This window comes from Cherax quadricarinatus, chromosome 43, assembly GCF_038502225.1.
Source record: "Cherax quadricarinatus isolate ZL_2023a chromosome 43, ASM3850222v1, whole genome shotgun sequence".
In the NCBI taxonomy this organism is placed as follows: Eukaryota; Metazoa; Arthropoda; class Malacostraca; order Decapoda; family Parastacidae; genus Cherax; species Cherax quadricarinatus.
The window spans coordinates 12,197,420-12,214,125 of NC_091334.1; the positions used below are offsets into that span (position 1 = coordinate 12,197,420).

The window sequence follows — 16,706 nt, forward strand, 5'->3', positions numbered from 1 at the left end:
GGCTCAGGTTAGGATGTGAAGAAGAGAGGGAGACTACTTCCCGGTAAAAGTAGGTCTTAGACAGGGATGTGTAATGTCACCACTGTTGTTTAATATATTTATAGATGGGATTATAAAAGAAGTAAATGCTAGGGTGTTCGGGAGAGGGGTGGGATTAAATTATGTGGAATCAAATACAAAATGGGAATTGACACAGTTGCTTTTTGCTGATGATACTGTGCTTATGGGAGATTCTAAAGAAAAATTGCAAAGTTTAGTGGATGAGTTTGGGAGTGTGTATAAAGGTAGAAAGTTGAAAGTGAACATAGAAAAGAGTAAGGTGATGAGGGTATCAAATGATTTAGATAAAGAAAAATTGGATATCAAATTGGGGAGGAGGAGTATGGAAGAAGTGAATGTTTTCAGATACTTGGGAGTTGACGTCGGCGGATGGATTTATGAAGGATGAGGTTAATCATAGAATTGATGAGGGAAAAAAAAGGTGAGTGGCACATTGAGGTATATGTAGAGACAAAAAACATTATCTATGGAGGCAAAGAAGGGAATGTATGAAAGTATAGTAGTACCAACACTCTTATATGGGGGTGAAGCTTGGGTTGTGAATGCATCAGCGAGGAGGCGGTTGGAGGCAGAGGAGATGTCCTGTCTAAGGGCAATGTGTGGTGTAAATATTATGCAGAAAATTCGAAGTGTGGAAATTAGCAAGTCTGGAGTTAATAAAAGTATTAGTCAGAGGGCTGAAGAGGGGATGTTGAGGTGGTTTGGTCATTTTGAGAGAATGGATCAAAGTAGAATGATATGGAGAGCATTTAAATCTGTAGGGGAAGGAAGGTGGGGTAGGGGTTGTCCTCGAAAAGATTGGAAGGAAGGGGTAAGGGAGGTTATGTGGGCGTGGGGTTTTGAATTCCAGCAGGCGCGCATGAGCATGTTAGATAGGAGTGAATGGAGACGAATGGTATTTGGGACCTGACAAGCTGTTTGAGTGTGAGCAGGGTAATATTTAGTGAAGGGATTCAGGGAAACCGGTTATTTTTATATAGCCGGACTTGAGTCCTGAAAATGGGAAGTACACTGCCTGCACTCTAAAGGAGGGGTTCAGGATATTGGCAGTTTAGAAGGATATGCTGTGTATCTTTATACGTATATGCTTCTAAGCTGTTGTGTCCTGAGCACCTCTGCAAAAACACTGATTATGTGTGAGTGAGGTGAAAGAGTTGAATGTTGATGAAAGTATTTTGTTTTTGGGGATTGTCTTTCTTTTTGGGTCACCCTGCCTCGGTGGGAGACGGCCGACTTGTATAAAAAAAAAAAAAAAAAAAAATTATTTAACTGCATTACGAACCAATACTGGACTGCTTCTACGTACCGGACTAGCACGATGCAAACATCAGTATCACTCCAGACTCCGAGCAGTGAAGTTGTGTAGTCTCATACAGTACATACACATACAAAATTTCTTTTTTTTTTTATTATATGAAGTACGGGGACCCAATTTATAATTAAACATGAATGGAAATACAATGACGCTGAGCATTCTAGTAAACGTAAATGGTTAACATTAGATGAAAAACTAGAAATTATAAAACACGAAACATGAAGATGATGCATCATATCCTAAAATAGCACATGACAAAAAATTGAATGAAGCATCGGTATGTGCGCATATAAGGAATAAAGATAAAATAAAAAGACACAGAATGGCTATAGAATCTTATACAGCCACTCCTCATTTAATGACAGCCTTCCGTTCCTGAGACCATGTCATTAAATGAATTTATCGCTAACTGAGGAGCATACTATAATGGTAGCGAGTTTGTGTCAACCATCTTTTGATATTGCTTTAATGTCACCTTTGCACCATTTATAACATTTCTGGTATTTTAAAATGTTTATATAGTAGTGTACAGTGGACCCCCGCATACCGATTTTAATCCGTGCAAGAGGGCTCATTGGTATGCGAAATAATCGGTATGCGAATGAATTTTCCCCATAAGAAATAATGGAAATCAAATTAATCCGTGCAAGACACCCAAAAGTATGAAAAAAAAATTTTTACCACATGAAATATACGTTTTCCTACACACAAAGAGAAGGATACATGCACAATAGTAGAGTAGTACATGCACAGTATATATTGTGCATGTACTAGTCTACTAAATGAAGAATAAATGACACTTACCTTTATTGAAGATGCAGCAATGACTGATGAGACACTGTGTCCTGGGAGTGCGTTTTCCTCCTGAGTACTCTAGGTCCTGTTTGGCATTTTCTTCCAGAACAGGCCTTATCACACTGTGTATGTCACTACTATTCTTAAATCTCTCAAACCAACCTTTGCTGGCTTTAAATTCACCAATATGAGCACTAGTTCCAGGCATTTTTCCCTGTTCACCTGGGTGTTAGTCGACTGGTGTGGGTTGCATCCTGGGAGACAAGATTAAGGACCCCAATGGAAATAAGTTAGACAGTCTTCGATGACACTGACTTTTTTGGGTTATCCTGGGTGGCAAATCCTCTGGGGTTAATTGTTTCTTGGTATATTCTCAATAAGCCACACCAACAACAGTGCTACAGCAGCAGCAGCAGCTGACAGTGCTACAGCAGCAGCAGACGATGCTACAGCAGCAGCAGACGATGCTACAGCAGCAGCAGACGATGCTACAGCAGCAGCAGCAGCTGACAGTGCAGCAGCAGCAGCAGCTGTACCACCAATAGTAGCGATGGTTGATTGGGGTTCATTATACAACCTGGCCAGCTCGGAGACACGCACTCCACTTTCATACTTATCAATGATCTTTTTCTTCATCTATATAGTAATTCTCACCCTTATTGCTGTAGGGTTGGCACTAGAAGCTTTCTTGGGGCCCATGGTCACTTATTTTCCCAGATAAAATCACCAAAAACACTGTAATAATACGAAATGTTACGATTGTATGCTTGGATGCTACCGCGGAGGCTGGCTGGTAAACAATGCCACCGGCGGAACATGTGAGGCTGGCTAAGGCGCACATTGGACGCGTCTCGGACGAACAGCGGTGAGCGGGTTTTTGAGCGGTATGCGAGGCAAAATTTTTGCGATTTAAGTGAGCGGTATGCGGAATAAACGGTATGTGATGCCAACGGTATGCGGGGGTCCACTGTACTGTATACTGAAATAAACAGAAGAGAGGAAATCAGCTCTAATATACATTATTTAGGTATGAATACTAGTCAGAGAGCCTGTTGTAAGTCCGAAGCATCGGTAAACGAGTACGTTGCTACGTGAGGAGAGGCTGTATGTCAAAAGTAATTGTTAAAAATCATAGTTCTGAAATGGATATGAAACATCTTCTAATGTTATGGAGTGAATACTGCAGCCAGATAAGAATTCCATTAAGTCAGATGACGGTTCAAACTAAAACAACATGTCCCTATCCAATGTTAAAAAAAGAAAATGGCAATGAAGGGGAAAGTTTTTTGGCAAGTCGTGGCTGGTTTTACAACTTTAAAAAGTGTGTGGGACTCCAAAATGTTCAAATTACTGGTCAAAGTGCCAGTGCAAACAATGAGGCAGCTGCAAGATTTTCTAATGATCCAAAAAAATTTACTAAAGAAAATGGCTACAAAGATAAGCAAATTTTTAGTGTACATGAAACAGGTTTGTTTTCAAAGATGATGCTGTCTTGCACTTATTTGGCAGAAAAAGAATCATCACAACCAGGATATAAGGTCTCCAAAGGCCATTTAATGCTTTTATTAGGTGGGAATGCATCTGGTAACTTTAAATTAAAGCCTATACTGTGTGACTTTGTAAATGGTCCAGATCAGACCGAAACATTGTCGTAAGCTCCTTTCTCCTATGTGTGGGTTATTTGTGTATTGTTCCAGTCACGGTATTGTGCCTTTTTGTTATTTATAGCCTATGCTGGTGTAGAGAGTGGAAAATCCAAGGGCTCTTAAATCTTATTCAAAAAATGCTCTTCCTATTATTTTTTATTATCACACTGGCCGATTCCCACCAAGGCAGGGTGGCCCGAAAAAGAAAAACTTTCACCATCATTCACTCCATCACTGTCTTGCCAGAAGGGTGCTTTACAATACAGTTTTTAAACTGCAACATTAACACCCCTCCTTCAGAGTGCAGGCACTGTACTTCCCATCTCCAGGACTCAAGTCCGGCCTGCCGGTTTCCCTGAACCCCTTCAAAAATGTTACTTTGCTCACACTCCAACAGCACGTCAAGTATTAAAAACCATTTGTCTCCATTCACTCCTTTCAAACACGCTCACGCATGCCTGCTGGAAGTCCAAGCCCCTCGCACACAAAACCTCCTTTACCCCCTCCCTCCAACCTTTCCTAGGCCGACCCCTACCCCGCCTTCCTTCCACTACAGACTGATACACTCTTGAAGTCACTCTGTTTCGCTCCATTCTCTCTACATGTCCGAACCACCTCAACAACCCTTCCTCAGCCCTCTGGACAACAGTTTTGGTAATCCCGCACCTCCTCCTAACTTCCAAACTACGAATTCTCTGCATTATATTCACACCACACATTGCCCTCAGACATGACATCTCCACTGCCTCCAGCCTTCTCCTCGCTGCAACATTCATCACCCATGCTTCACACTCATATAAGAGCGTTGGTAAAACTATACTCTCATACATTCCCCTCTTTGCCTCCAAGGACAAAGTTCTTTGTCTCCACAGACTCCTAAGTGCACCACTCACCCTTTTCCCCTCATCAATTCTATGATTCACGTCATCTTTCATAGACCCATCCGCTGACACGTCCACTCCCAAATATCTTAATACATTCACCTCTTCCATACTCTCTCCCTCCAATCTGATATCCAATCTTTCATCACCTAATGTTTTTGTTATCCTCATTACCTTACTCTTTCCTTTTCCTGTATTCACTTTTAATTTTCTTCTTTTGCACACCCTACCAAATTCATCCACCAATCTCTGCAGCTTCTCTTCAGAATCTCCCAAGAGCACAGTGTCATCAGCAAAGAGCAACTGTGACAACTCCCACTTTATGTGTGATTCTTTATCTTTTAACTCCACGCCTCTTGCCAAGACCCTCGCATTTACTTCTCTTACAACCCCATCTATAAATATATTAAACAACCACGGTGACATTACACATCCTTGTCTAAGGCCTACTTTTACTGGGAAATAATTTCCCTCTTTCCTACATACTCTAACTTGAGCCTCACTATCCTCGTAAAAACTCTTCACTGCTTTCAGTAACCTACCTCCTACACCATACACCTGCAACATCTGCCACATTGCCCCCCTATCCACCCTGTCATATGCCTTTTCCAAATCCATAAATGCCACAAAGACCTCTTTAGCCTTATCTAAATACTGTTCACTTATATGTTTCACTGTAAACACCTGGTCCACACATCCCCTACCTTTCCTAAAGCCTCCTTGTTCATCTGCTATCCTATTCTCCGTCTTACTCTTAATTCTTTCAATAATAACTCTACCATACACTTTACCAGGTATACTCAACAGACTTATCCCCCTATAATTTTTGCACTCTCTTTTGTCCCCTTTGCCTTTATACAAAGGAACTATGCATGCTCTCTGCCAATCCCTAGGTACCTTACCCTCTTCCATACATTTATTAAATAATTGCACCAACCACTCCAAAGCTATATCCCCACCTGCTTTTAACATTTCTATCTTTATCCCATCAATCCCGGCTGCCTTACCCCCTTTCATTTTACCTACTGCCTCACGAACTTCCCCCACACTCACAACTGGCTCTTCCTCACTCCTACAAGATGTTATTCCTCCTTGCCCTATACACAAAATCACAGCTTCCCTATCTTCATCAACATTTAACAATTCCTCAAAATATTCCCTCCATCTTCCCAATACCTCTAACTCTCCATTTAATAACTCTCCTCTCCTATTTTTAACTGACAAATCCATTTGTTCTCTAGGCTTCCTTAACTTGTTAATCTCACTCCAAAACTTTTTCTTATTTTCCTATTATATGGAGGGCAAATAAGAAAGCGTAGGTAACAATACAATTGTTTGAAGATTGGTTTACAAATTATTTTTGCTCTGCAGTTGAATTTTATTACAAAGATAATAACATGGATTTTAAAATTTTGTTACTGGACTATGCATCAGGTAATCCTACTTCTTTTTCTAACTTGAATGAAAATGTCAATGTAATTTTCCTGCCATCAAACACGACATCATTATTGCAGCCAATGGATCAGGATATCATTGCTACATTTAATGCCTATAATTTAATACATACCTTTATGCAAACCATAAAAGTAAAAATAAGAAATAATGCCATAAGTTTAAACAAATTTTGGAAAGGTTACAATATCCGAAATGCAACTGAAAACCTAAGTGAATAATGGTTTGAAGTAACTGCGAGTAACATGAGAGCTGCTTGGCAACTTGCCTTACTGCACTGTTCCAATGATTTTTGCCAATTTTGAATCTCATAGTTAGAGTGTTTGTGAAAACATTGTGCAGCTTGGGAAAAATTATCTCAGATTAGAAGCTTTGGATTGTGAAAATGTGCGTCAATGCACTAAATTACATTCCGATGACCCTGATGATGCAACACTTGTGGAAATGGATCAGCAGCATTTATACGAAGAAACAGAGCAAAATCAAGTTGAAAATACTGCACCTACGAAAGAAATCACATTGGACGAACTATCAATGTTAACAGCAAAAGTAGATGATGCTTCTGACTTCATAATGAACGTAGATCCAGGCATTACAATATGATTTCAATGCTATAAAGATATGTATGCTGATAAAAAGAAGAAAAAACTGTGCAAACTACACTGGTGAACTATTTCTCAAAATTAAAATGATCTTTTTCCTTTAACGTATGAATGATATATTGTTTATTTACAACTGTACTACTATTCTTTGTTTTTAGCTTTTGTAATTTCTTTATTTGCAAGTGTGTAATTTCTTTATTTGCATGTTTCATGTGCACTGATCTATACTAAGCAAATATACCTTTACCTCTGATATACCTTTGAAGAGTTTTGAGAATTTAACTACTCTCAGAGCCTGGCCATGGGCCAGGCTCATCTGGTGCTTGCCTGATTAACCAGGCTGTTGCTGCTGGAGGCCCACTTCCCCACATATCCATCACAGCCTGGTTGATCTGACACCTGGTGAAGATACTTGTCCAGTTTCCTCTTGAAGGCTTCTACACTTGTTCCAGCCATGTTTCTGATATCGTCTGGTAAGATGTTGAATAGTCTGGGACCCCGGATGTTGATACAGTGTTCTCTTATTGTCCTCACTGCACTCCTGCTCCTCACTGGGTTTAACACTTCCTACCACATTTCTCACTCCAGTATGTTGTTATGGTAGTGTACAGATTTGGGACCAGGCCCTCGAGTACTTTCCAGGTATATATTATCTTGTATCTTTCTCTCTCTCCTCTGCTCCAATGAGTAAATGTTCAAGACATGAAGGCATTCCCAGTAATTTAGGTGCTGTACTGGCTCAATATGAGCTGTAAATGATCTCTGAATTTGTTCCAGCTCTGATATTTCTCCTGCTTTGAACAGAGTCATCAGAACCGAGCAATATTCTAAACGAGGGAGCACTAGCAATTTGAAGATTGTCTCCATTGGCATTATTTCCTTTGTTTTGAAAGTTCTCAATACCCACCCCGATGTATTTAATCGTATTATTGGAATGCATTACGTTAAAACACATTATAACAATACCCTCCTCATTATGGTATTGCATAGCATGATATTTTGACACACATTACCCATACTATGCATGGAATTGCTGTATTATGTTCATCACATAAAATAGACTATGCCACTGCCACAATACAGTAGGCCCACAATTTTGGTACTCTATCCAGACAATATCTGCAAACACAAGACATTTCAGCAGCTTTAAAGAACCTTAAACATTTATTAAAGCATTCTATATTCTGATTTGGATATATTAAGAGTTCAGTAGTAGCTGCATACTGCATAAACACAGTCAAGTGAGAATGTGGAAACATGAAAAGGCAAAACGTTAAAAAATAGATTAAAGATTAAGACTGAAAAAACTTTCATTGAGGAATAATATAGGCATGGAGAATATCAAGCACACCAAGCAGCATTGGGAAGTGACCACAGCCAAAGAACTATCAATGGGTAAGGGATGATTATTCTCTTGTACGCCTAAGATGGTAGAGCTTTCATGGACGACCTAAGTCATATACTGTGCTACCTAGAATCTTGAATCATCTTGCAAACATACTTTATATTATATATTCCTCAACCATCAATCTACCCATTCTTTTCACACAACCATATCTCCAAAAATTCTCCAAAGTTGCTCACTGTATTATAAATCCAGAATTTGCAGACTATTTCGCTAGGTTATAATACTGAATTACACTGCTTCAGAGTGTATAATTGTTAACTGTCATGCAAGTACAGCAGTAGCCAAATGTTTGTATAATAAAACTAAAAATACAAGAAAATGATGAGGACCAACCAAATAAGCATATACAAAAGGTAAGGAAATCTGAAAAAAAAACAAAAGGAATTAAAGATGTAGAAATGAAAATAACTACATGGAGGATGACAATTAAAGAAAACTTACTACTAGATATAACCAGCAGATATAAACCCAAATAATATTAAAATGGATGGGGAGTCAAACCCAAGTCATTGTGTGGGGAGGCCCTGTGTTGTACCAGTGAGCCACAGAGGTTACAATAGAAAAGTTTTACATCCAGCACTTCTGTGACATGGTTTCACCATCCCACACCACGAGAGCTGTAGAGGAGTTGGACGAGACAGCAGCATCATGGATAGTGGGGGATGGTGCAATTATGTCGCAGATGTGCTGGTTGTAAAATTATTCTATTGTGACCCCCATGGAGGTTATAATAGAACATTCAGATCTAGGACCACAGTTTGAATCCCAATCCATTCTGTTCATTCATTAATAGTCTTTCATTACAACGTATCTTGGAATATAAATCCAAATAAGTGCACACAAAAAAAGAAAGGATTATGAAATGTGATTGCTGTGTTATCTCATACTCCCCTTAATGGGGTGTTACAGAAGCAGACATGCATCAGAGCAAGGGTAACAGCATAAGCAGAATCAATATTATTATGGACACAATCTTGCTCAAAGAGGAACTCGTTTATTTTGTTGAAGCTAATGAATCGTTAAATGCAATTTTCTTTTTTTTTTTTTTAATGTATGAAAAGTCACTACTTGCTATTCATGTAAAACTACAGAACAACTATCCTGCCATGACTTATAAGTATGGAAGCCTCTTTTGTCAATATATTAAAAAACTGAATACCTTGAGAAACCCATTAAATATGTCCCTACCTTCTGATTTTTCTTCTTCCATTTGTGCCTCCTCTTTAATTTCTTCACCTTCTCCTCCTCTATCTTCCCCTTCCACTTCCATTAATGCTGTATGGTATAGTAATACAGAGGTGATAAAGTTATGAAGAGAAAGAATGCAATTTAAGCAACTAACAAGTGCAAGAATAAAAAAAAAAAAACACAAATTGGACAAGGGTTTCATAGGGCACAATTATTAAAAATTCTCTAGAGTATTTTTAAGCAGATAATCCATTTTTCTAACAGTGTACCAAATAACACACAACAACTTACCCCCAACCTTCTTTACTGTTTGTTCTGGTGTATTCACTGTTGTTTTGCTTGCCAAAGCAGTTGCTTCCTCACACCCTTTTGCTTTAGCCTCATTTTCTGCCTCTTTATCAAATTTCTTAATTAAGTTGATCCTTTTCTCCTGTAATATTAGAAATAATAAACCAATAATGAAATAAATAAACGAAATTTTTTTTTTTCAACATGCCGGCCATCTCCCACTGAGGCAGGGTGACTCAAAAAAGAAAGAAACTCTTTCACCATCATTCACACATAATCACTGTCTTTGCAGAAGTACTCAGATACGAGAGTTTAGATATCAATCCCAAACAGCCAATATCCCAAACCCCCCACCTTTAAAGTGCAAGGGTTGTAATTTCCCCGCTATGACTCAAAGTCCGGCTAACCAGTTTCTCTGAATCCCTTCACAAAATATTACCCTAGCTCACACTCCAACAGCTCATCAGGTCCCATAAACCATTCATCTCCGTTCACTCCTATCTAACACGCTCATACATACCTGCTGTATGTCCAAGCCCCTTGCACACAAAAACCTCTTTTACCCCCTCCCTATATCCTTTCCTAGGATGACCCCTACCCCTCCTCCCCTTCACTATAGATTTATACACCTTCCAAGTCATCCAATTTTTCTCCATCCTCTCTAAATAAACTAAACCATCTCAATAACCCCTCTTTAGCCCTCTGAATAATACTTTTAGCAACTCCGCATCTCCTCCTAATTTCCACACTACGAATTCTCTGCATAATATTTACACTACACATTGCCCTTAGACAGGACATCTCCACTGCCTCAAGCCTCTTCCTTGCTGCAGCATTTACAACCCATGCTTCACCCTCATATAAGTGTTGGTACCACTATACTCCATAGATACCTCAACAGATGTGGAGGTATCTGTCTCCACAGATACCTCAATACACCACCCACGTTTTCCTTCAGTTCTATTAACCTTGTCCTTCATAAACCCATCTGCTGACAAGTCTACTCTCAAATATCTGAACATATTCACTTCTTCCATACTCACTCTCTTCCTCCAATGTGATAAATAATTTTTCTTTACCTAACTTGTTTGATACCCTTATCACTCTTCTCTTATCTATGTTCATTTTCAAGTTTCTCCCTTTACACACACTCCCAAACTTGTCCACTAACCTTTGAAACTTCTCTTTAGAATCTCCCAAAAGAACATTATCATCAGCAAAAAGCAAATGTAAACTCCCTTTTACATTTAGTAATACATACGTATACAGGAGAAGGGGTTACTAGCCCCTTGCTCCTGACATTTTAGTCGCCTCTTTACAACCCTCTTACCTCCCCATGGAGGTAAGAGGAAATAAACAAGAACAAGAACTAGAAAGAAAATAGAAGAAAACCCAGAGGGGTGTGTGTATATATATGCTTGTACATGTATGTGTAGTGTGACCTAAGTGTAAGCAGAAGTAGAAAGACGTACCTGAAATCTTGCATGTGTATGAGACAGAAAAAAAAAAGACACCAGCAATCCTACCATCGTGTAAAACAATTACAGGCTTTCTGGGTATTAATAAAGGGGATATTAATTGGGTATTAATAAAGGGGATATTAATTGGGTATTAATAAAGGGGATATTAATAAGGTCTTGAGGATGTCTCTCCAAGAGAGAACCCGCAGTAATGGATTTAAATTAGACAAGTTAAGATTTAGAAAGGACATAGGAGAGTATTGGTTTGGAAATAGGGTAGTTGATGAGCGGAACAGTCTGCCTAATTGGGTTATTGAGGCTAGGACTTTGGGTAGTTTCAAATTTAGGTTGGATAAATATATGAGTGAGAGAGGTTGGATTTGATTGGGACTTGCAAATGAGTGGATAGAATTAGAGATTATTTCTTGGGTAGCATTGAAAATTGGGTTGGGCAAATGTTTTGTTAGTGGGATGGATTGTAAAGGACCTGCCTAGTATGGGCCAACAGGCCTGCTGCAGCGTTCCTCCTTTCTTATGTTCTTATGTTTTACACTCACTTGGCAGGACAATAGTACCTTCCTGGGTGGTAGCTGTCTACCAACCTAATACCTAGGATTTTGTATTTGATTCCCCATAATTTAATTCCACTCCTCTCCCTAACACCATAGCATTTACTCCTTTCACAACCCTATCTATAAATATGTTAACCCTTTGACTGTCGCGGCCGTATATATACGTCTTACAAGGTACCGTGTTTAATGTATATATACTCATAAATTCTAGCGGCTTCAAATCAAGCAGGAGAAAGCTGGTAGGCCCACATGTGAGAGAATGGGTCTGTGTGGTCAGTGTGCACCATATAAAAAAAATCCTGGAGCACGCAGTGCATAATGAGAAAAAAAAAAACTCCGACCGTTTATTTTAATTAAAATGCAGACTTTGTGGTCTATTTTCGTATAGTATTTATGGTTGTATTCTCGTTTTCTTGGTCTCATTTGATAGAATGGAAAACATATTATAGAAATAGAGGTGATTTTGATTGATTTTACTATAAAAAGAACCTTGAAAAGGAGCTCAAAGTAGGGGAAATGTTTGATTTTTGCCAATGTTCAAAAGTAAACAAATGATGCCATTGTCCAATAAATGTCCAACTAGCCATTCTAATATGCAGTCATGAATGGGTTGATGTTATTTATACAATTATTACAGTATTGCAGTAGTCTGCATAATAGTAAGTCTTCTATTTTTTGTTTGAATAAAAATTCAAAATAGAAAGCAAGAGTAATATCAGAGGGGCCTGGAGACATGACTGATGAGCAAAGAAAATGTTATTTTAGAGGCAGGAATGTCTGCATTGTTCATTCTGGACCTTATTTTGAAATTGTTATATTTTTTAGTTTTCGTGAAATTGGCCAAACTGCAAATTTCTGACCACATTATTAGGTAGTTGAAATTGGTAAATGGGCAGTTTCTTGTACTCAATCGATAGAAAAAAATGGAGTTCTAAAGAAATAGCTATGAGTTTGGGCGACTGGAACAATGGAATTAGCTGAAAATAGGGCTCAAAGTGGGCGAAATCGCCGATTTGTAAACAGCGCCGATGTCGCTAACTTCGCGAGAGCATAATTCCATCAGTTTTCCATCAAATTTCGTTTTTTTTGGTATCATTACAATCAGGAAAAGATTCTCTATCATTTCATAAGAAAAAATAATTTTTTTTTTTTAAATTTTGCGACACCAAGAGACACCTCAGGATTGGGGGTTGCAACGGTCAAAGGGTTAAACAACCACGGTGACATTACATATCGCTATCTAAGAGATCTACTATTACTGGAAAGTGATCTCCCTCTCTCTTACACACCTTAACCTGAGCTTCATTATCCTCATAAAAACTCTCTACAGCATTTAGTAAATTACTACCTATTCTATACACTTGCAACATCTGCCACATTGCTCCCTTATCCACCCTATCATATGCATTTTCTAAATCCATAAATGCAATGAAAACATCCCTACCTTCTCTAAATATTGTTCCCTTATATATTTCAGTGTAAACACCTGATCTGCACATCCTCTATCCATTCATAACCCTCCTTACTCATCTGCAATCCTGCTCTCTGTCTTACCTCTAATTCTTTCAATAATAACCCTACCATACAGTATACCTGGTATACTCAGTAAATGTATTCCCCTATAAGTTTTACAAACTCTTTTGTCCCCCTTCCCTTCATATAAAGGAATTTATACACTCTCTGCCAATCCCTAGGTACCTTCCTCTCTCTTATACATTTTTTTTTTTTTAACACATCGGCTGTTTCCAACCAAGGTAGGGTGGCCAAAAAAATAAAAACTTTCACCATCATTCATTCCATCACTGTCATGCCAGAGGTGTGCTTACACTACAGTTATAAAACTGCCACATTAGCACCCCTCCCTCAAGTGTGCAAACACTGTACTTCCCATCTCCAGGATTCAAGTCCGGCCTGCCGGTTTCCCTGAATCCCTTCATAAATATTACCCTGCTCACACTCCAACAGCACATCAAGTCCTAAAAACCATTTGTCTCTAATCACTATCTAACATGCTCGTGCATGTTTGCTGGAAGTCCAAGCCCCTCGCACACAAAATCTCCGTTACCCCCCATCCCTCAAATCTTTCTTAGGCCTACCTCTAACAGATTTATAGACACCCTCCCAAACTCATCCACTAACCTTTCCAACTTTTCTTTAGAATCCTCCAAAAGCATAGCATCATCAGCAAAAAGTAACTGTGTCAACTCCCATTTTGTATTTGATTCTCCATAATTTAATCCCACCCCTCTCCCCAATACCCTAGCATTTACTACTTTTACAACCCCATCTATAAATATGTTAAACAACCTTGGTGACATCACACATCCTTGTCTAAGGCCTATTTTTACTGCAAACACTTTGTCTACACACCCTCTACCCTTCCTAAAGCCTCCTTGTTTATCTGCTTACCTACTCTCCATCTTACTCTCAATTCTTTCAATAATAACTCTACCATACACTCTACCAGGTATACTCAAGAGACTTTTTTTTTTTTTCCAACATGTCGGTCGTCTCCCACCGTGGCAGGGTGACCCAAAAAGAAAGAAAACCCCCAAAAAGAAAATACTTTCATCATCATTCAACACTTTCAAGTCGCTCGCACATAATCACTGTTTTTGCAGAGGTGCCCAGAATACAACAGTTTAGAAGTATATACGTATAAAAATACACAACATATCCCTCCAAACTGCCAAAATCCCAAACCCCTCCTTTAAAGTGCAGGCATTGTACTTCCCATTTCCAGTACTCAAGTCCAGCTAACCCTATAATTTTTGCATCCTCTTTTGTCCCCTTTGCCTTTATACAAAGGAAACTATGCATGCTCTCTGCCAATCCCTAGGTACCTTACACTCTTCTATACATTTATTAAATAGCACCAACCACTCCAAAACTATATCACCACCTGGTTTTTAAAATTTCTATCTTTATCCCATCAATCCCAGCTGCTTTACCCCCCTTTCATTCTACCCACTGCCTCATGAACTTCCACCACACTCACAACTCATTCCTCTTCACTCCTACAAGATGTTATTCCTCCTTGCCCTATACATGAAATCACAGCTTCCCTATCTTCATCAACATTTAACAATTCCTCAAAATATTCCCTCTATCTTCATGATGCCTCTAACTCTCCATTTAATAACTCCCTATCCCTATTTTTAACAATCAAATCCATTTGCTCCTTAGGCTTCCTCAACTTATTAATCTCACTCCAAAACTTTTTCTTATTTTCAACAAAATTTGTTGATAACATCTTACCCACTCTCTCATTTTCTCTCTTTTTACATTGCTTCACCACTCTCTTAACCTCTCTTTTTTCATCTCCATATACTCTTCCCTCCTTGCATCACTTCTACTTTGTAAAAACCTCTCATCTGCTAACTTTTTTCTCTTACTACTCTTTTTACATCATTCCACCAACCGCTCTTCTTCCCTCCCGCACCCACTATCCTGTAACCACAAACTTTTGCTGAACACTAACACTATATTCTTAAACCTACCCCATACATCTTCAACCCCCATCTATCCTCCAGTAGTTGTTTATATCTTACCCTAACTGTCTCCTCCTTTAGCTTATAAACCTTCACCTCCCTCTTACCTGCTGCTTTCATTTTCCTCGTATCCCATATACTTTTACTCCTACTGTAGCTACAACTAAAAAGAGAACTGATATATCTGTGGCTCCTCTATAAAAATATATGTCTTGTATACTTATCTTATATACTTATTTATTCTCTTTTTCTTACTAGGTTGGTAGACAGCAACCACCCAGGGAGGTACTACCATCCTGCCGAGTGAGTGTAAAACGAAAGCCTGTAATTGTTTTACACAATGGTAGGATTGCTGGTCTCTCTTTTTCTGTCGCATAAACATAAGAACATAAGAACGAAGGAACACTGCAGAAGGCCTACTGGCCCATGCGAGGCAGGTCCAAGTCTCCTACCGGCTTAAGCCAATGCACCCAACCTAGTCAGGTCAGGTCACATTGACTTAAGGGAGGAACACGGCAACCGACCTGTTAGCACAAGCTATCAGGTCTAACTCACACCCACCCACATCTACTCATGTATTTATCCAACCTATTTTTAAAGCTACACAACGTTCTGGCCTCTATAACGGTACTTGGGAGTTTGTTCCACTCATCCACAACTCTATTACCAAACCAGTACTTTCCTATATCCTTCCTGAATCTGAATTTTTCCAACTTAAAACCATTGCTGCGAGTCCTGTCTAGGCTAGATATTTTCAGCACACTATTTACATCCCCTTTATTTATTCCTGTCTTCCACTTATACACCTCAATCATATCCCCCCTAATTCTACGTCTTTCTAGAGAGTGCAGTTTCAGGGCCCTTAGTCTATCCTCATAGGGAAGGTTTCTGATACATGTGATCATCTTTGTCATCCTCCTTTGTACATTTTCCAGAGAATTTATATCCATTCTGTAATACGGTGACCAAAACTGTGCAGCATAATCTAAATGAGGCCTAACCAAGGATGTATAGAGTTGAAGAACAACCTGAGGACTCCTATTATTTATGCTTCTTGATATGAAGCCAAGGATTCTATTAGCTTTATTGCGAACACTTATGCACTGTTGTCTTGGTTTCAGATTACTGCTAACCAGAACTCCTAAATCTTTTTCGCAATCCGTAATATTAAGATCTACATTATTTAGTTTATATGTGGCATGGTTATTGTCCTGTCCAACATTTAGAACTTTGCATTTGTCTATATTAAACTGCATCTGCCACTTCTCCGACCACTGCATCAGTCTATTCAAATCTTCCTGGAGTGCTCGAATGTCCTCGTCAGAATGAATTCGACGGCCTATTTTGGCGTCATCGGCAAACTTGCCGATGTCGCTCTTTATTTTTTTTTTTTTTTTTATTATCACACCGGCCGATTCCCACCAAGGCAGGGTGGCCCGAAAAAGAAAAACTTTCACCATCATTCACTCCATCACTGTCTTGCCAGAAGGGTGCTTTACACTACAGTTTTTAAACTGCAACATTAACACCCCTCCTTCAGAGTGCAGG

At 39.0% G+C, this 16,706-nt stretch overlaps 1 protein-coding gene across 2 annotated transcripts in view; it reads right to left on the minus strand.

Moving 5' to 3' along the window:
- Positions 1-16,706, minus strand: part of LOC128694267 (bromodomain-containing protein 8) — a 142,086-nt gene that overhangs the window by 32,332 nt on the left and 93,048 nt on the right. For both annotated transcript variants that reach the window (XM_070093577.1, XM_070093576.1), the window contains exons 10-11: positions 9,639-9,777; positions 9,348-9,434 (exon numbers count right to left, since the gene is read on the minus strand). In XM_070093577.1, the coding sequence (XP_069949678.1) occupies positions 9,348-9,434; positions 9,639-9,777 (226 nt within the window). The remainder of the gene's footprint in view (positions 1-9,347; positions 9,435-9,638; positions 9,778-16,706) is intronic.